Here is a 22,789-nt window from a genome sequence, read left to right on the forward strand (position 1 = left end):
GTCTTCTTTTATCTAAAACTGAAACCAGATATTTGCACAAACTGCATAAAAAGAAACATAACCATTTTTTTCTCAGTGCCTAATATTAGATCAGACATGTTTTTGCTGTTTTAGGTCAGTTCCTTTTACCAGCATCATTTTATTAAATGCCAGAATACTGTTAGATGTTTTTAGATTTTTTTAAAATCATTTTCTACAAAACTATGATTCGGATCAAACATGTTGGGTATTCTTATGTGTCTATTTATACAACTGGGAAACATCTGGTTACAATTATATGTGAAAATCTCGAAGATTTGAGGTGAAATTAGGTGCATTCAGGCAATTAGGGACTTAAAGACGTGGAGGATATTGAAAAGAGAAACAGTCCCAGCATTCTGCCTTGAGATGTCCAAGAAAACTTTTGATACGCAGCTTTTTTTTTTTTTTTTACACAAATATAAGTTAATTCTTCACCATGATCCTAATTTGCAGTTTATTGTTAGCCTCATGGATGTTTTGAAACCTATAATCACAAAAGGATAAATAATTTGAATACGATTAACTTTTCCTCGGTAAACTGATAATTTTTTTGCTGAGTTTTTATGTAATTTTCTCAGCAGTATTTATCTTTTAGAAATCGGTTGTTGATGACATGCTGTGCTTGTGTTGTGATTTTATTTAAATTTAGACATTGTAAGGTAAAAAATTTTTGATATAGAGGATTTGTATCACGTGATATTGTGACATTGTATTAAATGAATAGTTTGGTTTCTTTAAAATGAGTTGAGCTGTCAGTATTTTCCCTCCAGTCCACATCACTTGAAGTGATCACAGTTTGGGGAATCAGACACGTTAGATAACTGTAAATAATAATTTATGCAAAAGTGGTGCAATTTAAATGTTCATATAATGATATAATGGTAACTGGAACTGAGTTTTAGGTTGTTTTATTTGGCTGAAATATTCCCAGTTTGATTATAGTTTATCTGGACTCCCTCTTGAGAATTGCTCCTTGGTTTTCCGCTCTTGTTCGGACTGATGTCTACTCTAGACAAAATCTAAGTCACCCTTTTAAATAGCGTTCCTCATTACGTGAGTCTGATGCTGTAAGGTTTCCTGGGATGAAAGTTCAGTGATAAAACTGCAGCATTGGAGTTCCCGCTATCATTCAGCATCATCAGCAAAAGACACCAAAGTTGTTACTATGTTTGTCTGCAGGATCTAAGAAGAAGAAGAAGAAGAGCAGCGATGACACACTCCGGATTGTTATGCTGGGAAAGACCGGAGGAGGAAAGAGCGCCTCAGGAAACACCTTCTTAGGAAACGAAGAGTTCCAGTCGCAAGCGTGTCCAACTTCTTGGACAACTGATTGTAAGAATGTTGATGGGGAGGTGTTGGGCAAAAAGGTTAGAGTAGTTGACACACCAGGGCTGTTTGATACCAACTTCCAGGAGGAGAAGTTTTCTGAAGAAGATTGAAACGTGCCTCTCTATGAGTGCTCCTGGTCCTCACGTCTTTCTGGTGGTCCTGAAGCTAGGAAGGTTCACCAAGGAGGAGGAAGACACCATGAAGATTATTCAGAACATGTTTGGTTCTGAGGCTGCCCGATTTTCATTACTGCTGTTTACACATGGAGACAAACTGAAGAAACAAACTATTGAGCAGTTTATTTCAAAGAGTTCAGCCCTCGAAGAGTTTGTTATGGCTTTCTCCAACAGATATCACGTCTTCAACAACAAAGTGCAAAATGAAGAACAAATCCACCAGCTGCTGGAGAAAATTAACGATCTGGTTCAGGAGAACCAGGGCAGATACTACAGCAAAAAGATGTTTAGGAGAGCAAAACAGGCCTCGAAAAAGAGGAAAAGAAAAGCTTTGAAGGCACTGAAGAAAGAGGAAGTGCAGAGGAGGAACACGTTGAAGATGGAGGTGGATCATCAGATGAAGGCATTGGGTCAAACTAAGAAACCCAACAAATGTCATGTGCAGTGAGAAACCGAGACAGTTTGCTTTTCAGGGACAAGCCAGTGTGGATATGGCTTGTTTCTCTGTTGCAGTTTTTGTCCTTAAACTGTATTGTGTTGTGGTAAAACATTCTCAGCTTCATTTTGTTGTTTCACTTTTTTTGTTTTTGTTAAAAAAATGAATTGTCAGTTATTTCGCTTAATGTGCCATAAAAGGTTTTGAATTCAACAAACTGCAATTGAAGTAAAGTGGGAAGACAGACAGGATCATGTTATATTTTCAAGCCATACAAGACATAAATGTAGAGATAAATTCTTGTTTTCAGGTTAGATGTCAAATTAAAACCGATTATAGAAATTCAGATCTGAACAGAACAACAGAACATCTATAAACAACTACACATTTTTACCATAGTGTAGTTATTTAACATTAATTTCAAATTGGCCTTTTTTTTCATAATCTGGAAATACATTTTTGTACTTACAGCAGAGTTGCAGAAAAGCTGACAAGCACAACGTCATGATTTATTAAATGAAAATGTGGCCAAAATGAAACATTTAAGCACACCCCCAAAACACCGAAATATGTACAAAGGAAGCCAAGCAATATTGCCAACATTAATAATAATCCATTGTTATTTTAAATTTTTACATATGCAGAATTACTGATAAAAAAGGAACTAAATAAATTACCTGGATGGTATGTGATGTTACAAATGTTGATCAAATCTCTTTCACTGCATGCTTCAATCTGTTGAACAGAAAATGCCCAATTTTAATTAATTTCATTAAGATCTAATTTCTCGATTAAAGTGCAATACAATTATTTTCTCCCTTTTGTTTAAAGTATGAGCAGTTACGTTGTTGGCCATGAAAATATACTATTACTTCTACTTAGATGTATTATATTAAACTTTCCAAATAACTGATAATAGAGTCATCTTTTTTCTGACTAACACTGAATATAGTGCTGTTCGTTATTCTTCTGTACTTTGGAAAAACATTGTTGTAACGGCCTCCAAAACGGTTAGGGGCTTTTTCTTATGTATTTGTTTTTTTTATTGTCTGACCTTTTATGTAATACGAGTCTACAATAAAAAACTATAATAACTGTCTTGTTTTTTGTTTTTTTTTGTATTATATATCAGTTTCAAAGGTGTACACTATGGTTTTCTAGGTTATGCTGCAATAAGGATGCAGCAAACATAGATATCTATGTGGGCGGATCGGGGTGAAACATTTAACCCTGCCCTGCCCAAACTAAACACTGCCAAGTAGCAACAGATTGCTCAGTGTTTTCCATAAGAAAAATAAGAAACAGTCAGTCAAAATAAATGCAGTAAAGAAAAAGATAAAGAAAAAAAAAACAAGGCCAGAGCTAACCAGTATCTTCATCATACGTTTTATTATCATTTGCTTTGATATAACAACTTTTGATGACACTTAACAATGTCTAGCAGGATAAAATCTGGAGAAAATACAAATGAGCTGCCCCAGAGTCTCTTTCCACACCTCCCTCGATGACTTCCAAGTTTAGAAGCTGATCAGAATCAGCTTTATTGGCCAAGTTTTTGTGCACAAACAAGGAATTAGTCTGTGGTTTGTCAGCGCCCATATTATTATACAGACATTAAATAGAGATATGTAAACTTTAAGGTTAAATTTATTTATAGCACATTTCCAGCTCATGCTGCTCCACATAGTGTTTTACAAATAGAAATTATTCAAAAATTGGTGTGACAGTTAGGCAATTAAAATAATCACCATAAAACATAAGAGCGGAGCGGCATGTAGCGTATATATATATATTTTTTGGACAATGAAACTGAAACACCTGTCATTTTAGTGTGGGAGGTTTCAAGGCTAAATTGGACCAGCCTGGTAGCCAGTCTTCATTGATTGCACATTGCACCAGTAAGAGCAGAGTGTGAAGGTTCAATTAGCAGGGTAAGAGCACAGTTTTGCTCAAAATATTGAAATGCACACAACATTATGGGTGACATACCAGAGTTCAAAAGAAGACAAATTGTTGGTGCACGTCTTGCTGGCGCATCTGTGACCAAGACAGCAAGTCTTTGTGATGTATCAAGAGCCACGGTATCCAGGGTAATGTCAGCATACCACCAAGAAGGACGAACCACATCCAACAGGATTAATTGTGGATGCAAGACGAAGCTGTCTGAAAGGGATGTTCGGGTGCTAACCCGGATTGTATCCATAAAACATAAAACCACGGCTGACCAAATCACGGCAGAATTAAATGTCCACGTCAACTCTCCTGTTTCCACCAGAACTGTCCATCGGGAGCTCCACGGGGTCAAACACGGCCGGGCTGCTATAACCAAACCTTTGGTCACTCATGCCAATGCCAAACGTCGGTTTCAATGATGCAAGGAGCGCAAATCTTGGGCTGTGGACAATGTGAAACATGTATTGTTCTCTGATGAGTCCACCTTTTCTGTTTTCCCCACATCCGGGAGAGTTACGGTGTGGAGAATCCCCAAAGAAGCGTACCACCCAGACTGTTGCATAACCAGAGTGAAGCATGGGGGGGGGGGTCAGTGATGGTTTGGGCTGCCATATCATGGCATTCCCTTGGCCCAATACTTGTGCTAGATGGGCGCGTCACTGCCAAGGACTACCGAACCATTCTTGAGGACCATGTGCATCCAATGGTTCAAACATTGTATCCTGAAGGCGGTGCCGTGTATCAGGATGACAATGCACCAATACACACAGCAAGACTGGTGAAAGATTGGTTTGATGAACATGAAAGTGAAGTTGAACATCTCCCATGGCCTGCACAGTCACCAGATCTAAATATTATTGAGCCACTTTGGGGTGTTTTGGAGGAGCGAGTCAGGAAACGTTTTCCTCCACCAGTATCACGTAGTGACCTGGCCACTATCCTGCAAGAAGAATGGCTTAAAATCCCTCTGACCACTGTGCAGGACTTGTATATGTCATTCCCAAGACGAATTGACGCTGTATTGGCCGCAAAAGGAGGCCCTATACCATACTAATAAATTATTGTGGTCTAATACCAGGTGTTTCAGTTTCATTGCCCAACCCCTGTGTGTGTGTGTGTGTGTATATATATATATATATATATATATATATATATATATATATATATATATATATAGATATATATACACACAGAGAGAGATATCTATATCTAGATATATATTTGTTTTACTCTTAATCTTGAACACCACGTGCTCATCACGTGCACTGTCAGCACGTGACCCGCAGCAGTCATGTGACTAGCAGCACGCGGAAGCGCGCGTGTTAGAGTGAGCGGGGCCGCGCACGGTTATGTCCGGGCTGACAGCATGGATCACCGGGTGTTCTGGGTGTTTGTGTCCGCAGCGTGCCTCCTCTCCCTCCCTGTGTACCCTCTGGTCGGGCAGACCTACCCACTGACGGATGAGGGGGGTCTGGGCAGAGTGTTTGACGGGATCGGGGGGTTGAGCGGTGGAGGGGTGAGTTCAGTCCTCACCTGCAGCTTCCTGGTTCATTTAGATTCGACCCGTTCAGCTGTTTGAGGCTCTCCGTTTGTGTTTTTTAGGCCACATCCCGGTTACTGGTAAACTATGCTGAACCGTACCGGAGCCAGATCCTGGACTACATGTTTAAGGTGAGACTTTGAGAGGCCAGGCTGCAGGAATGATCACCTGATTTAAACACAGGGAAACAAAGCAATAGGATCAGTTTATATGCACTGCAGAGCTGGGGGTTGGGGTGCAATAATTGTGGCACCATTGATTTTGTTATAAACAGTTACTTCTTAACGTTGTTTCCCCCTTATTCAATGCTCGGATTATAGTTTGATGTTTTCAGTGTGAGATTTTGCTACTGCAGTAAGCTAGAGATCTGTTTAATCTGGTTTATTTTAAGGCTTTTGACACCGCTTTGGTCAATAATTGATGAGTGCTGAATTTCCTGACTGATCTGCTAACCTGCCTCGGCGGGGCCGCCATGATTTCTTATTTAGAGCTGCGATCAACAATAAGAAACCTTTGTTTCTGCAACGTTTTACAGAGAAACAGTTTGCATGGTTGCACAAATGAATCACAGGCCTCGTTAAAACACTGGAGAGAGAGACATTTCTGATGCGTCATCTTTGGTCAACCTCACGTTTAGTTTCGTCATTTCTAGATGCCAGGTTTTCAGCTGAAAGCTCTTTGGGAATCAGCTTGTTGGAGTTAAAACCAAGTTTTCTCTGCAACTGGCTTCACAATAAGCTCTTTTATTTCTGTAAGAGATCGAGTGAAGCAAATACTTGTTGAAATCTTCATGTTTGATTATATTGGCTGCTTTGTTTGTTCCTACAGCCGAACTTTGGAGCCTCTTTGCACATTCTGAAGGTAGAAATAGGAGGAGATGCTCAGACTACAGGTGATGTGTTTAAATCAGAACAGACATGGTTTCATTATTGCTTAATTAAAACAACTGGAGTGACAACTAGCAATTTTGCATTTTTTCCTACGGTGGCTATATCAGATGGAACGGAGCCTTCACACATGCACTACGAGAACGATGAGAACTACTTTAGAGGCTACGAGTGGTGGCTGATGAAGGAGGCCAAGAAGAGGAACCCGAACATAACACTCATAGGTGGGAAAGTCCTCTGCATCTGGATCAATCTGGGACATGAAAGAGATGAATTTATCACCTGAATAAGACTTCATGCGGTGTAAAAACATTAAGTCTACCAACGCATATTCAAACTATGTGTGCTTTTTTGCAGCTTTGCCCTGGGCGTTCCCTGGCTGGGTCGGCCGTGGGAAGAACTGGCCCTATGACTTTCCAGATGTTACTGCAGCATATGTGGTGAACTGGATCCTGGGAGCCAAGAAGTACCACGACTTGGACATTCAGTATATTGGGGTGAGTATTCCTTCTTATCAGAGGTGGATATGCAGTCAGGTTGAAGGTTTTCTGACTGATGTTTAATCTGTTTCTAAGTTGGACTGGAAAGCTTATGAAAATGTTTTTATGAACAAATCCATCAAGTGTCTGTGAAGTGTCCATTGTCACAGCATTGTTTTTCTTTTTAGAAAATGCTCAGATCGGCACCAAGTTGTTTCCAGATTGTAGAGAGAAGTTGTTCTTGGTGAATGTTTTTCTCCATCGTAGTGTTCTAGGACAGAATTTGATTCTTTCCTGTCCCTATTGTCTAAAGGTCTTGTTCTAACTGTGTATACAAATGCACTCACACTCGTCTGCTGCTAAAATGTAACAAGCTCTGCACTGGTGGCCATTTGTATTCTGTACCACGCTTGTTGGGAGGAGATAGTCTTGGATGTCATTTCCAAAGGTTTTGATTACTCAAAAAACCTGTCTTACTGCTCCAGTGTTTTTGCTGCAGCTCCCTCGAAAGTGATGATGGCTGCAGACATCTCTTTGTCGTTCAATTCAATTCAGTTTTATTTATATAACGCCAACTCACAACACATGTTGTCTCAAGGCACTTCACAACAGTCAGGTACATACATTCCAATTAATCCTAACCATTGAACAGTGCAGTCAGAGTTAGTTATTTATTCAAATTGGATAAAAAGTTTTTCTATCTAAGGAAACCCAGCAGATTGCATCCAGTCAGTGACTTGTAGCATTCACTCCTCCTGGATGAGCATGTAGAGACAGTGGACAGTCACTGGCGTTGACTTTGCAGCAATCCCTCATACTGAGCATGCATGTAGCGACAGTGGAGAGGAAAAACTCCCTTTTAACAGGAAGAAACCTCCAGCAGAACCAGGCTCAGTGTGAGCGGCCATCTGCCACGACCAACTGGGGTTTTGAGAGAACAGAGCAGAGACACAAAGAGAACAAAGAAGCACTGATCCAGGAGTCCTTTCTATGGGACGGAAAAGTAAATGTTAATGGATGTAGCTCCTTTAGTCATTTCACCTAGAAAGAAAGAACAGATAAACTCTGAGCCGGTTTTCAAGGTTAGAGTCTGAAAGAGAGCACAGAGTTAGTCACAGTAAAAGCTCAGCCATGTCTAGTAGAGAGAAAGGGTTAAACACTAAAAGACAGGGCTATGTGGATCATTGGTAGAGGGTGAGCATTAAGTTGTTGCCAGCAGAAGCTCGGACATTGCCCCTCTCCAGAAAGGTGTCACAGGTAGACACAGAGTCAGGCCAGGTGTAGCTTCTAGGAAGAGAAAAGAGAGCGAACAAAGTTAAAAACTGAAATAAGAGCAAATAATGCAGAATTAGAGAGTAGTGTGAGAATGTAGCGAAGAGGGTGAAAGTGGTCATTATGTCCTCCAGCAGCCTAAGCCTATAGCAGCATAACTACAGAGATAGCTCAGGATAACCTAAGCCACTCTAACTATAAGTATTATCAAAAAGGAAAGTTTTAAGCCTAGCCTTAAAGGTAGACAGGGTGTCTGCCTCATGGACTAAAACTGGGAGCTGGTTCCACAAGAGAGGAGCCTGATAACTAAAGGATCTGCCTCCCATTCTACTTCTAGAGACTCTAGGAACCACCAGTAAACCTGCAGTCTGAGAACTAAGTGCTCTGTTAGGAACATATGGACCAATCAGATCTCTGATGTATGATGGAGCTAGATCATTAAGGGCTTTATATGTGAGGAGGAGAATTTTAAATTCTAATCTGGATTTAACAGGGAGCCAATGAAGGGAAGCTAAAATAGGAGAAATATGATCTCTCTTTCTAATTTTCATCAGAACTCTTGCTGCAGCATTTTGAATAAGCTGAAGGCTTTTAACTGCATTTTGTGGACATCCTGATAGTAAAGAATTACAATAGTCCAGCCTTGAAGTAACAAATGCATGGACTAGTTTTTCAGCGTCACTCCTCGACAGGATATTTCTAATTTTGGCAATGTTCCGGAGGTGAAAGAAGGAAATCCTAGAAACCTGTTTAATATGGGATTTAAATGAAATGTCCTGGTCAAAAATAACACCAAGGTTTTTAACTTTATTATCGGAGGTCAATTTAATGCCATCCAGGTTAAGTGATTGACTAAGCAGTTTTTTTTTTTAAAGACTGGTCCAAAGATGACAACTTCTGTCTTGTCTGAATTTAGAAGCAAAACATTTAAAGTCATCCAAGTTTTTATATCTTCAAGACATGCTTGTAGTCTATCTAACTGGTTGGGTTCATCAGGATTTATGGATAAGTAAAGCTGAGTATTATCAGCGTAACAGTGAAACTTTATTATATGCTGCCTGATAATTTGACCTATTGGAAGCATATATATAGTAAAGAGAATTGCCCCAAGTACTGAACCCTGTGGTACTCCACAATTAACCCTGGAGTTTAAAGATGATTTATCATTTACATGAACAAACTGGAATCTGTCAGACAAATAAGATTTAAACCAGCCTAGCGCTGTTCCCCTGATCCCTACAGCATATTCCAGCCTTTTTAAGAGAATATTATGGTCGACTGTATTAAATGCAGCACTGAGATCTAACAGAACCAGAACAGACACAAGTCCATTATCTGAGGCCATAAGAATATCATTAGTGACTTTCAGCAGAGCTGTTTCAGTGCTATGATGAGCTCTGAAACCTGACTGAAACTCTTCGAACAGGTCATTGCTGTGTAAAGGCTCACACATTTGATTAGCAACTATTTTCTCAAGAATTTTAGATAAGAATGGAAGATTGGATATAGGTCTGTAATTTTTCAAGTCATCTTGATCAAGCGAAGGTTTCTTAAGTAAAGGTTTAATTACAGCTACCTTAAAAGCCTGTGGTACATATCCATTTACTAAGGATAAATTAATCATATCTAAAATGGGGCTGGTAATCAGAGGGAACACTTTCTTAAATAATTTGGTTGGGATTGGGTTTAACATACAAGTTGAAGGTTTAGATGAAGCTAATATTTCTGATAACTCAGGAAGCTCCACAGGATCAAAACAGTCCAAACACAGATCAGGTTCTACAGTTACTTCCAATGTTGTCTCACTTGCTGAGGATGAAGTAATCATCTTCAAGAGTATGTCAAAGATTTTCTTTTTAATAGAATACATTTTATTTTGGAAGAATCCCATAAAGTCATGACTGCTGAGAGCTAAGGGAATGGATGCCTCAACAGAGCTATGACTCTGTATGTTTAACAACTGTACTAAAGAGAAACCTAGGATTATTCTTGTTCTCTTCTATTAATGATGAGAAATAAGCTGTTCTAGCTTGGTGAAGTGACTTTTTATACAACAGTAGGCTATTTTTCCAGATTAAGTAGGAATCCTCTAGGTGTGTAGAGTGCCATTTTCTCTCCAATTTTCTAACATTGTGCTTTAAAGTATGCAGCTCTGAATTAAACCATGGAGCCAGCCTCCTATGAATAATTCCCTTCTTTTTCAACAGGGCTTCATTGTCTAATGCATCACGCAATGATGAAGAAACACTATGAACAAGAGAATCAATTTGTGAAGGGGCAGAAACAAAATTATTGCCCTCCACTGTGTTTTTCTGTGATAATGAGTACATCAAAAGTGGAAAAGATTCTTTAAAGGTTGTTACAGCATTGTCTGATAATGATCTACTATAATGAAATTTTCTTTCAGGTGTGGAGTACTAGGTTAAATTAAACTCAAAGGCTATTAAAAAATGGTCAGACAGGACAGGGTTATGAGAAAATATTGTTATGTCTTTATACTCAATGCCATATGTCAGCACAAGGTCCAGAGAATGAAGACAAAGGTGGGTAGGTTTGTTAATGTTTTGAGCAAAGCCAATTGAGTCTAAGATAGCATTAAAGGCTATATTTAAGCTATCACTTTCGGTGTCAACATGAATGTTAAAATCCCCCACTATAATAACCTTATCTGTATTTAACACTAAATCAGATAAAATGTCTGAAAACTGATCTAAAAATTGAGAGTAAGGGCCTGTTGGACGGTACAAAACAACAAACAGAAGAGGTTTTAGTTCTTTGCAATTTGGATGAGGAAAACTAAGGATTAAATATTCAAAAGAGTTGTAGCTATTGATTGGTCTGGGACTAATCAATAAATCGGACTGAAAGATGGTTTGAAGTAACTACTAGTTAGCTACGACAGAAAGACAGTAAGCACTTCTGCCCCAACCCTTCCTCCATACTTACTTTTTTCAGCAATCTATATGCTAGTTAGAATGATAGAGGGTTTTCAGCTGGATTTTCTTTTAATAACTTCAAGATAATGTTTGGCTACAGTACAATGACGTTAGGGTGTTTTTCTTATATAACAATTTTTAAGCTAATAAAGCTCTTTCCATTGAATTAATCTGCATCTGATCTCTGGAAACATCTGAAAAGGATGTTAACTGACAGCAGAAACACTAAAGTTACAGGTTTACAGAACCTTTTGACCATGTCTGTACTGACAGAGAACATGTTTTTGTTCAAATATCAGTACCTATTTATATGTTTTTAATATTTGATTTGTTTTTAAACGTTTTGATGGTTAACATTATCCTGAAAGGGGTTTGCCATGTGGAAGAACATCCCATTTGCTTCCTCCTTCCTATTGCCAGTTTTCAGATAACTGAAGCCATCTATCAGGTGAAACTAGGTGATGTTGTGGGGGAAAAAAGGAAGATGACAGAGAGAGAAACATTTTGTTGAATTTTGTTTTTCTAAAAGTCTGCTTACCATGGAATACTCTCTTTCTCCTGTTTAGATCTGGAATGAGAGGACGTTTGACTCAAAGTACATCAAGGTGAGCAGTTGTCCATGCATGTGTGTTAAATGTACATGAGCTTGATCCACAGTCACCCATATGGGAGGAACAGCCACTCACAATTTGCTGAGATCTTGGTGAAGGTCCTCTGAGCGCGTTATTTTTGTCGCCAAGGTTCTGCGGAACATGCTGGATCGAGTCGGTCTGACCGACGTTGGCATCATAGCTGCAGACGGAGACTGGAGCATCGCTAATTCTCTGATCACCGACCCTCACCTTAATGACTCAGTTCAGGTGATTGGGTAAGTAGCGCTGAACCTCTCCTGTAGACTCATCCGTTAAAACATGATGCCTGGAGGGAAAAACTTTCGTTTGGGATCTTGGTTTCTGAGGTTCCACCTGCTCAGCTGATTGTCGGTGGCTGTTTTTCCGATCAACTGTGTGAAACTAATACAGACTGAACGATCATGCATGATTATCATGTGAGAGTCTTTCTGCTCATAAACTCCATTCTGTCTTTGCTGCAGTCATGGAAAACTTTAAATACATAAAGCTACCTTTTCTGTCAGGTTTTAATCTTGGAACTAAATAATAATCAGTAGTTCTCCTGGGTTTTAAACAAACAGGCTGAAAAGTACTGAATTACCAAAGAACTAAACTGAGAATTGGTCGCAGCAGGTGATGAATTCAGCTTTGATGTTTATCTGTGCAGAGAATATTAGGAAGTTAAAGTCAAGTAAAGTCAAGTTTATTTTTCAGCAACAAGGCACTCAAGGCGCTGTAGATAAGGAAAAACATTACAACTATACAGAAAATCAAACAACAGAAAAACAAATCAAATGACATTAATAATCCTTGAGGGTTTACTGGCAAGAGCTGGTTCTAATCCAATCTTTCTAAAAATCTATGAATCCTTCTGAGCTGGATCACTGGTATAAAACAGTTATAGTCCAAACTATACAGTACGGTATAATCTTGAGGGTGCAAATATACAGGTCCTTCTCAAAATATTAGCATATTGTGATAAAGGTCATTATTTTCCATAATGTCATGATGAAAATTTAACATTCATATATTTTAGATTCATTGCACACTAACTGAAATATTTCAGGTCTTTTATTGTCTTAATACGGATGATTTTGGCATACAGCTCATGAAAACCCAATATTCCTATCTCACAAAATTAGCATATTTCATCCGACCAATAAAAGAAAAGTGTTTTTAATACAAAAAACGTCAACCTTCAAATCATCATGTACAGTTATGCACTCAATACTTGGTCGGGAATTATTTTGCAGAAATGACTGCTTCAATGCGGCGTGGCATGGAGGCAATCAGCCTGTGGCACTGCTGAGGTCTTATGGAGGCCCAGGATGCTTCGATAGCGGCCTTTAGCTCATCCAGAGTGTTGGGTCTTGAGTCTCTCAACGTTCTCTTCACAATATCCCACAGATTCTCTATGGGGTTCAGGTCAGGAGAGTTGGCAGGCCAATTGAGCACAGTGATACCATGGTCAGTAAACCATTTACCAGTGGTTTTGGCACTGTGAGCAGGTGCCAGGTCGTGCTGAAAAATGAAATCTTCATCTCCATAAAGCTTTTCAGCAGATGGAAGCATGAAGTGCTCCAAAATCTCCTGATAGCTAGCTGCATTGACCCTGCCCTTGATAAAACACAGTGGACCAACACCAGCAGCTGACACGGCACCCCAGACCATCACTGACTGTGGGTACTTGACACTGGACTTCTGGCATTTTGGCATTTCCTTCTCCCCAGTCTTCCTCCAGACTCTGGCACCTTGATTTCCGAATGACATGCAGAATTTGCTTTCATCCGAAAAAAGTACTTTGGACCACTGAGCAACAGTCCAGTGCTGCTTCTCTGTAGCCCAGGTCAGGCGCTTCTGCTGCTGTTTCTGGATCAAAAGTGGCTTGACCTGGGGAATGCGGCACCTGTAGCCCATTTCCTGCACACGCCTGTGCACGGTGGCTCTGGATGTTTCTACTCCAGACTCCATCCACTGCTTCCGCAGGTCCCCCAAGGTCTGGAATCGGCCCTTCTCCACAATTTTCCTCAGGGTCCGGTCACCTCTTCTCGTTGTGCAGCGTTTTCTGCCACACTTTTTCCTTCCCACAGACTTTCCACTGAGGTGCCTTGATACAGCACTCTGGGAACAACCTATTCGTTCAGAAATTTCTTTCTGTGTCTTACCCTCTTGCTTGAGGGTGTCAATAGTGGCCTTCTGGACAGCAGTCAGGTCGGCAGTCTTACCCATGATTGGGGTTTTGAGTGATGAACCAGGCTTGGAGTTTTAAAGGCCTCAGGAATCTTTTGCAGGTGTTTAGAGTTAACTTGTTGATTCAGATGATTAGGTTCATAGCTCGTTTAGAGACCCTTTTAATAATATGCTAATTTTGTGAGATAGGAATTTTGGGTTTTCATGAGCTGTATGCCAAAATCATCTGTATTAAGACAATAAAAGACCTGAAATATTTCAGTTAGTGTGCAATGAATCTAAAATATATGAATGTTAAATTTTCATCATGACATTATGGAAAATAATGAACTTTATCACAATATGCTAATATTTTGAGAAGGACCTGTATAAGTCTGAGTGTGTTTGCAAGAATTAGACTGTCAACACTGATAGAAGCGCCATTGTGCTTGAGAAGAGAGGTGGAAGTTTTATCAGTCGGCTTCATAGTCCTATCAGCACACAGCTGGTAGGGGAGTGCTGGGGAAGAGCGTCGTGTTTATATAACATCCAGGAGATATTTTGTCAATAGCCAGTTAGCAGAAGTTGCCAAGGCCTCATTGGGGCACCGGATTTAGAAAAAAAATTAATGTTGTGGTTCAGGCAGTTGTGAATTTCCAACTACCTTAAGAGTTTTATTGGTATGTCTTAATTACAAATCCAAATAGCCAAATTTCTGGTACTTTCTGCAGATTTAGAGCGTACATCTTCTCCAAAATTATATGCTTTAACCTTCTGAGTCCAACCGCTGCCAGGCTGCGAATCTCGACTTGTATCCAGCTTGCGGCTTAGTTCTCTTAACATTTCAGTCTGAGTGTTGATCGCTCTACAGACTCCATCCAACATCGCAGGCAGCTTTGAACAGCCGCCCAGGTTTTGCGAATCACTCGATAAGCCAGGTAACCACCAACTCCAAAAAGCAGAAATCCTGTTATCAAAGTCCAAATATGTACACATTTTCTACGTCCTCGACCGACATCGTAGTCAGGCACACAATCTTCCACTGCTGCCAAGAATCCATTGTGTATCCAGAGAAGAACGTCCCGTCAGGACAAGCGGGATCTCCTTTACCCTGTCTTCCCGTCGAACAAATTTGATCAATTACGTTGAAAGTCCAGCTGACCAAATTCATAATTTACAAGTTTGGAGGATATGCAAAGCGAGGCTCTGAGAAAAACACAAAGAAAAAGCAGAAGCAGGGAGGGAGGTAGAGAAAACGCGTGTCTTTCACCGAGAGCGAGAGAAAAAGTGCAAAAGGCAATTGTGAAACACAGTGGAGTTTCTTTTGTTGTTTGTGGCCTGCAGTTGTGTTGGGTTTTAAGACTTGATGGAATAATAAATAACACATTCTGGTCAGTATGAATTACTAAGTTTGATTCTGTAACACCAGAACTGAAAACATGAACTAAAAGGAAACTTTTTTGATTCTTCTGTTTTAGAAAAGTTAAGCTTTAAAAAATTAAGATCCTGACAAAGTTTACCCTAACCCATGCTGCATTTATAGTGAGGAATCAAGAGGAATGGATATTCATGTTCAGATTTCTGGCAGAGGTCAGCAGATTTTCATTAAATTCTGGTGTTTTAAAGAGTTTCTGATACCAAGGTTCCCAAACGACCAGGCCCTCAGCATCAGACAACCTCTGCCAGTAGTGATGAGGCGGTTTTCCACATACTCATCCTTTGTTACACACCAGACCCACCTTTAGTGTTTGTTGCTGAAAAGTCTCTTCTGATTAAGGTTTACATTTGCCTTGGTACAGAAACAGCTTTTCGCAAATAAATGACCGGCATGTAGATGGCATCTACTAGTTGAGACTTGGTGACTCCTTGATGCCAGCATTTGCTGCAGTTCTGACAGTGAGCTTCTCACTCTACAGGTCCTTCTCAAAATATTAGCATATTGAGATAAAGTTCATTATTTTCCATCATGTCATGATGAAAATTTAACATTCATATATTTTAGATTCATTGCACACTAACTGAAATATTTCAGGTCTTTTATTGTCTTAATACAGATGATTTTGGCATACAGCTCATGAAAACCCAAAATTCCCATCTCACAAAATTAGCATATCATTAAAAGGGTCTCTAAACGAGCTATGAACCTAATCATCTGAATCAACGAGTTAACTCTAAACACCTGCAAAAGATTCCTGAGGCCTTTAAAACTCCCAGCCTGGTTCATCACTCAAAACCCCAATCATGGGTAAGACTGCCGACCTGACTGCTGTCCAGAAGGCCACTATTGACACCCTCAAGCAAGAGGGTAAGACACAGAAAGAAATTTCTGAACGAATAGGCTGTTCCCAGAGTGCTGTATCAAGGCACCTCAGTGGGAAGTCTGTGGGAAGGAAAAAGTGTGGCAGAAAACGCTGCACAACGAGAAGAGGTGACCAGACCCTGAGGAAGATTCTGGAGAAGGGCCGATTCCAGACGTTGGGGGACCTGCGGAAGCAGTGGACTGAGTCTGGAGTAGAAACATCCAGAGCCACCGTGCACAGGCGTGTGCAGGAAATGGGCTACAGGTGCCGCATTCCCCAGGTCAAGCCACTTTTGAACCAGAAACAGAGGCAGAAGCGCCTGACCTGGGCTACAGAGAAGCAGCACTGGACTGTTGCTCAGTGGTCCAAAGTACTTTTTTCGGATGAAAGCAAATTCTGCATGTCATTTGGAAATCAAGGTGCCAGAGTCTGGAGGAAGACTGGGGAGAAGGAAATGCCAAAATGCCAGAAGTCCAGTGTCAAGTACCCACAGTCAGTGATGGTCTGGGGTGCCGTGTCAGCTGCTGGTGTTGGTCCACTGTGTTTTATCAAGGGCAGGGTCAATGCAGCTAGCTGTCAGGAGATGTTGGAGCACTTCATGCTTCCATCTGCTGAAAAGCTTTATGGAGATGAAGATTTCATTTTTCAGCACGACCTGGCACCTGCTCACAGTGCCAAAACCACTGGTAAATGGTTTACTGACCATGGTATCACTGTGCTCAATTGGCCTGCCAACTCTCCTGACCTGAACCCCATAGAGAATCTGTGGGATATTGTGAAGAGAACGTTGAGAGACTCAAGACCCAACACTCTGGATGAGCTAAAGGCCGCTATTGAAGCATCCTGGGCCTCCATAAGACCTCAGCAGTGCCACAGGCTGATTGCCTCCATGCCACGCCGCATTGAAGCAGTCATTTCTGCCAAAGGATTCCCGACCAAGTATTGAGTGCATAACTGTACATGATTATTTGAAGGTTGACGTTTTTTGTATTAAAAACTATTTTCTTTTATTGGTCGGATGAAATATGCTAATTTTGTGAGATAGGAATTTTGGGTTTTCATGAGCTGTATGCCAAAATCATCCATATTAAGACAATAAAAGACCTGAAATATTTCAGTTAGTGTGCAATGAATCTAAAATATATGAATGTTAAATTTTCATCATGACATTATGGAAAATAATGAACTTTATCTCAATATGCTAATATTTTGAGAAGGACCTGTACATGGTGCCTGGATAAATTTGGGTCCTCCTCCAGCTTTATTTGTTACAGTTTCGGTTGCTCTGACTAGACGGTGGTGAGTTTAGGCCAGCAGCTGTTTTCTTGCTGCCATTTGTTGACTGATGATTGATCAACCGACATCTGAATTCCATCTTGAAGAGCAGCTTAGGGACATGGACCTCTGTGCCATGACATATTTATACTCCATTAAAAAAGGAAGTCATGGATTAAAAATGAAGTTCCTTGATGCTCTGAAAAAGTGAAGTGTTTTTAATTTTGTATTGATTGATTTTTCCCACTGAATGCTTTAGTGTGGGATTATACAGCTGCAATAAAACCTTAATTTATTTTAAGATTTTTTTTACACATCTTTACTAGGAGTGTGAATAGGTGCCCCTATTGGTTGGCATTGAGGTACGCGAATTGGGTTTCAGGTCTGCCTACAACAGATTCTCGACAGCTTTAGTTTGAGTTTTTCCCTATAAAGTGAGATGAGTTTTCCATGCCAGCAGCAAATCTTTTAAACTGAGCGAGGTGTGAATGTGTCTCTGCTCTCCATCAGCTGCTGCGGTACACTCTGGATAAGACCGGTCTGGAGTCTGTTCGGATTGTAGCCAGCGATAATCTGTGGGAGCCCATTACCGTGTCGCTGATGCTCGACCCAGAGCTCAGCAGCGCCGTAGACGTGATAGGGTAGGCTTTAGTCTGATTTGTTCCTGCGCATCAGCTTTAGGGACTGCTCTAACAAAAAACACAGATCTGCAGGCCAACATAAATGAGATATCTGTGGAATACCTCAAGGAAATTCCTGTCATATTTCTTCAGTTTACTGAAGCTGTTTGTGTTTGGAGTCACCTTGGGTCTTTTTTTTTTCTTCTTCTAACTGACTCTTAACTTGTTTGTACTGAATCAGGGCTCATTATCCAGGAACCACCACAGTGCCGCAGGCCCTGAAGACCCAAAAAAAGCTGTGGTCATCGGAGGACTACAGCACCTTCAACGATGAGGTGGGAGGAGGCTGCTGGGCGCGCATCCTCAACCAGAACTACGTAAATGGACAAATGACTGCGTAAGGAGGCACATGGAAAACCCTGATGATGCTCCAGAGATGATAAACTTTGGTTTAATAATTTACTCTACAAATTTTGCTTATCAGAGGCAGTGAAGAGTGATTTATGTGAAAAATAGCTCAGATTATTTGAACCGTATTGGTTCAAAGAGCAACCACAGCAGCTCCTAAAACATTATAAAACTCACTGTTAATCTGCTGGTTGATATTCCTCAAATGACAGTGTTGTTTGTATGACATGAAAGTATTCCTTGAATGTTCTTCAGTTCATCCAGTGAAACCATTCCCATCTCAAGGTGTCAATCACAGGGGGTGAAGGTGGGTTTAACCTCCCAGCGCTGTCAGTCACATCTTAATGATGAACCTCCTAACAGAAGCATCACAATCTCCTGATCCAAACAACGTAGATAAACAGCCAAAATAATTTAGTTTTAACTTTTCTATTCAGACTGTCCCAATTCCTTTTATGGTAATCTTTAAAATACATTTAGTTACAGTTCTGCTAAAAGTAAGCAGGCAGGTTCTGTTGTCCATACAAGCTGAATTTGGCAGTCAGTTCATAGCAGGAGCTGAATAAAGCGCTATTTCACTAAATTCACTGCTGAATATGAAGCTTTAAATCAGATGTTAACCTTAATGTTGTGTTTTCTACCTCAGTGAGTTCTTAAAATCACATTTTAAGCCCTGTAGGTGCTATATAAACCAAAAATTCATAAGATTCATAACTTTTTATTCGTCATTTTGCAAGTTGTGAACAATTTGAGTCTGCTTTGATTTTTAAGTAAGTTATTTCATCCGCTCCTTTAAATTCAACTAAGTCAGTGAAACATGAAACTGTGATATTATTGTTCAGTTTCAGTTAACCCACATTTTCCTCACTTGTGTCATTCCTATCTATCATCCTGATAAAGGAGATACTGATGTGGCTCTGCTGCTCCTGCCTTCCTGAAAGTCTGAAAGGATTCAACAGAGGAAAATAAGACTGAATAAACTGCTCTGTCCTGCAGAACCATCTCCTGGAACCTGGTGGCCAGTTACTACGAGGAACTACCGTTCGGCAGAGATGGGCTGATGACAGCTCAGGAACCTTGGAGCGGAAATTACGTGGTGGAGTCTCCGATCTGGATTACGGGTCTGTGTCACAGATACTAGACCCATATGTGTTTTCTTATTCTTAAAAGGCAAAAACCTAACCTTCAATTTAAGGATGATCAATATATTCTCACACACTGCTGCTTTTTCTAATCTTTTCGGCATTTCCTCAGCCCTGTTTGCAAGTGAATATTCTTGACTTGGTGGTTTTAAAAATTGTCTAGTATTCTTAGCATCTGGGCCTACAGAAGCCTCCATGTTGTGTCCAAGCAGATCTTATTCTTTCTTCTGGAAACCTTCAGTTTCTTTTCTGCTGTTCTCAGATTTGGTCTAGGACTGGGTCAAATATTAGGCTGTGGTTCAGTGGGGTTTTCCTAACTCCAGCCATCCATGACCACTTGTTTCCTAAAAATATTCAGAGTTTTAGATGTTTAACCTTTTCTGTTGTTTCCTTGCAGCTCACAGCACACAGTTCACTCAGCCCGGATGGACGTACCTGAAGACTGTAGGACATTTGTCTCAGGGAGGAAGTTATGTGGCCCTGACTGACGGGTACGGAAACCTGACTGTTGTCATAGAAACCATGGTGAGTTGGTTGTAGAGCTTAACAGTGATCAGCAGTTAGACAATGAACATGTGATCCTCAGGATGGAGAGCAAAGTGAGAAGACAAGTAAAACATGATGACTCGTGTTTTTCTTCTTCAGGCTCACGATCACTCCATCTGCATCAGACCTCCACTCCCTCCGTTCAATGTCACGTCCCAGAATGCAACCTTTCAGCTGAAGGGATCCTTCGTAAGTTCTAATGCGTTCCTCATGTGTCTGATGAGACTATCTGAGCAATGCTCTTGCCTTTACTCTCTGCTGCTTCTCTTCCTCTGAGGCCTCCATCAAAGAGCTGCAGGTGTGGAGGTCACACTTTGACTTCAAGTCCAAGAAGCACTTGCTGTTTGACAAACTGACTCCTGTGAAGGTCATAAAACACCCACTTTTAAAGCTGTAGAGAAAGAGCAGTCAGGAGCAGTTTCTAACCTGAAATCGTTCTGCCCCCTGCAGCTGTTAGATGGATTGTTTACTCTGAATCTGGCTGAAGATGAAGTTTATACTCTTACCACCATCAGGACGGGACAGAAGGGAAGTTTCCCTGAGCCGCCGCCTTCAGCCCGCTTTCCTAAAGCCTACAAGGACAACTTTGATATTCGTAAGTACAGAATCACACAAAAACAAAGTTATTCTACTGTCACCAAAATATGTACAGTTACATGTCAGAGAATTGGGTGCAGAGATAAAAATAAATATGTATACAGGAGTGGTTGAATCTAGTTAATGTATTTGAAAGTTGGAAATAAAAGCATCTTATGAATGAATTATATCAGAAACAATTTTTTGTTTTGTGCCTGCTTTTCCTATTCATTTATTTTTGCACATTTGGTTTTTAATTCAATTGCAACTGAACTGTTTCATCTCTTGTTAATGTCTGAAATATTTAAGGTTTTTATTAACTTTTTTTTTTCAAAGGAATCGTGTTTTTATTTCTTTTGGTGTCATTACATTGCTCACCTTTTTGTTGGAGGAATATTATAGCCAAGTCAGACAAAATTACAGTCAACGGGAGTTATTTTTACATGTTTTCACTATGAAAAGAGTATTTTGCAGAAAATGAATCTGGGAGAAAAAACTGAGCTTTCTGTACTGAAAACTCAGCTGAGCAGTTATGTATCATAATTTTTTATATTATACGCATATAATTTTAGATGTTAACAAATAAATTTTTTTGGAGGGGAAAAAAAATATCCTGGAAAAAAAAATGTATAAGAAAGTTACAATACTATATACAGTTGAGTCGAGTACTAACTTGAAGTACCTTTTTAAAATCTGATTTGCACAAAAGAAGTAAGCTGAGAGCATTTTATTTTAAAAAGAAATCCTAAGCTATTTCAGGACGTTTTAAAGTTGTTCCTTTGCATTGGGTGTAGGAAACCCTCCGTTCTCCGAGGCCCCTAACTTCGCTGACCAAACGGGCGTGTTCGAGTACTACATTAACCTGACAGACCCCGGACCTCACGCTTTCACGCTGCGACAGGTCGTGACAGAGAGGCCTATCACCTGGGCAGCAGACTCCGATCAAACCGTCAGCGTCATCGGAGACTATCTGTGGTAAGACGGCGTTCCCATCACTGCTGCTACTCCGGAGGCAGCGCAGCTGGAAAATTAACCCACTGATGTTTGTATGACAGGCAGAACGTGACGGTCACCTGCGACGTATTCATGGAGAACGTAAAGAGCGGCGGTGTGTTCGTGGCAGTCAGGGTGGATAAAGGGGGCCAGTCAATACGCAGCGCTAAAGGAGTCTTCTTCTGGGTGTTTGCCAATGGATTGTACAGGGTTACCAATGATCTGGGTCAGTGTGATCCCTTGTCGGTGCAGAACAGACTGCAAAACAAAGTCTGGAATTCAAACATTTTTGATTCTGCCTTTGGTTAACAGCTGGACAGACGGTGCTGGCAGAGGGAGCATCGGGAACCGGAGTATTTGGTTGGTACAACTTATCCCTCTCTGTAAAGGTGAGAAAATACTTTAATTTGTGATGGGATCTTAATGTAACAGAAAGTTTTTCGAGGAAAAACTGATACCAGAGGGCTGAATGTTTCCTTGTTGACTTTTTTTTCTCCCTGCTGCAGGGTCAGAGCGCCTCAGGGATCCTGGATGGACGGCAGCTATGGAAGATTGCAGAGGTTTCTGCACCAAAAAATGGATGGGCAGCAATTGGAACGCAGTCGTTTGAACTGGCGCAGTTTGATAACTTTGCTGTGTTGGCAGAGTAAAGATGGATCAGGGAAATTGTTTAACATTAAAAAGCTTTGGAACCTCAATTTATTTTGCACAAATCAAGAGAACAGATGCGACATGATGATGGAAAGTGCACTGGAGCTCTGACCATTGCTTCATTGTTAACTTTGCACTGTTTTTGTTTCTTACTGATTTTGTTTTTTTTTATTTAATGTTGAAGACTAAATGTTTCACCTTCCAGGGAACACATAAAGACTCAAGGAGCTGTTAAGGGAACATGTTGAATTAACTGTATTACCATGAATTATAAATCAGAAAATTAATGTGATTAATCTATTTTGTCCAGGTGGATAAATTCTTCTGGTTTCGCTGTGTTTGAAGACCTTTTTTTGTTTTCCTGAATTTGTTTTTGTAAATATTTTCATGAAAAGATGGATGATTAAAAAGAATCCATATTTCTAACATTTAATTTGACTTTTACTTCCATTCAAGCTACATAACTGGA

General features: G+C 40.3%; 1 protein-coding gene and 1 pseudogene across 3 annotated transcripts; both read left to right on the forward strand.

Moving 5' to 3' along the window:
- The first annotated feature begins 219 nt into the window (after window positions 1-219).
- On the forward strand, window positions 220-3,057 carry LOC124855592 (annotated as a pseudogene).
- Window positions 3,058-5,231: 2,174 nt separating this feature from the next.
- On the forward strand, window positions 5,232-22,753 carry galcb (galactosylceramidase b). 3 transcript variants are annotated; one of them, XM_047345703.1, is made up of 17 exons: window positions 5,232-5,431; window positions 5,518-5,586; window positions 6,284-6,347; window positions 6,453-6,566; window positions 6,700-6,839; window positions 11,596-11,634; window positions 11,770-11,897; window positions 18,246-18,401; window positions 19,409-19,533; window positions 19,952-20,079; window positions 20,200-20,289; window positions 20,378-20,467; window positions 20,551-20,695; window positions 21,471-21,651; window positions 21,732-21,895; window positions 21,982-22,058; window positions 22,176-22,753. In XM_047345703.1, the coding sequence occupies exons 1-17, from the start codon at window positions 5,282-5,284 to the stop codon at window positions 22,317-22,319; spliced, it is 2,004 nt and encodes a 667-aa protein (XP_047201659.1). In that variant the 5' UTR covers window positions 5,232-5,281; the 3' UTR covers window positions 22,320-22,753. The 3 variants fall into 3 exon arrangements, with proteins under 3 accessions (XP_047201659.1, XP_047201658.1, XP_047201660.1); XM_047345702.1 differs by lacking the exon at window positions 11,770-11,897 and adding an exon at window positions 17,895-18,025; XM_047345704.1 differs by lacking the exon at window positions 18,246-18,401.
- The last annotated feature ends 36 nt before the right edge of the window (window positions 22,754-22,789 follow it).

The sequence above is a fragment of the Girardinichthys multiradiatus genome, chromosome 19, assembly GCF_021462225.1.
Source record: "Girardinichthys multiradiatus isolate DD_20200921_A chromosome 19, DD_fGirMul_XY1, whole genome shotgun sequence".
In the NCBI taxonomy this organism is placed as follows: Eukaryota; Metazoa; Chordata; class Actinopteri; order Cyprinodontiformes; family Goodeidae; genus Girardinichthys; species Girardinichthys multiradiatus.

Bases quoted from the DNA above. Each gene is read 5' to 3' on its own strand.
- galcb (XM_047345702.1), top strand. From the start codon at position 5,282: ATGGATCACCGGGTGTTCTGGGTGTTTGTGTCCGCAGCGTGCCTCCTC. The intron at 11,635-17,894 runs GTGAGCAGTTGT...GCTCTCCATCAG, and splicing joins TTGACTCAAAGTACATCAAG to CTGCTGCGGTACACTCTGGA. The intron at 20,468-20,550 runs GTCATAAAACAC...TGCCCCCTGCAG, and splicing joins ACAAACTGACTCCTGTGAAG to CTGTTAGATGGATTGTTTAC.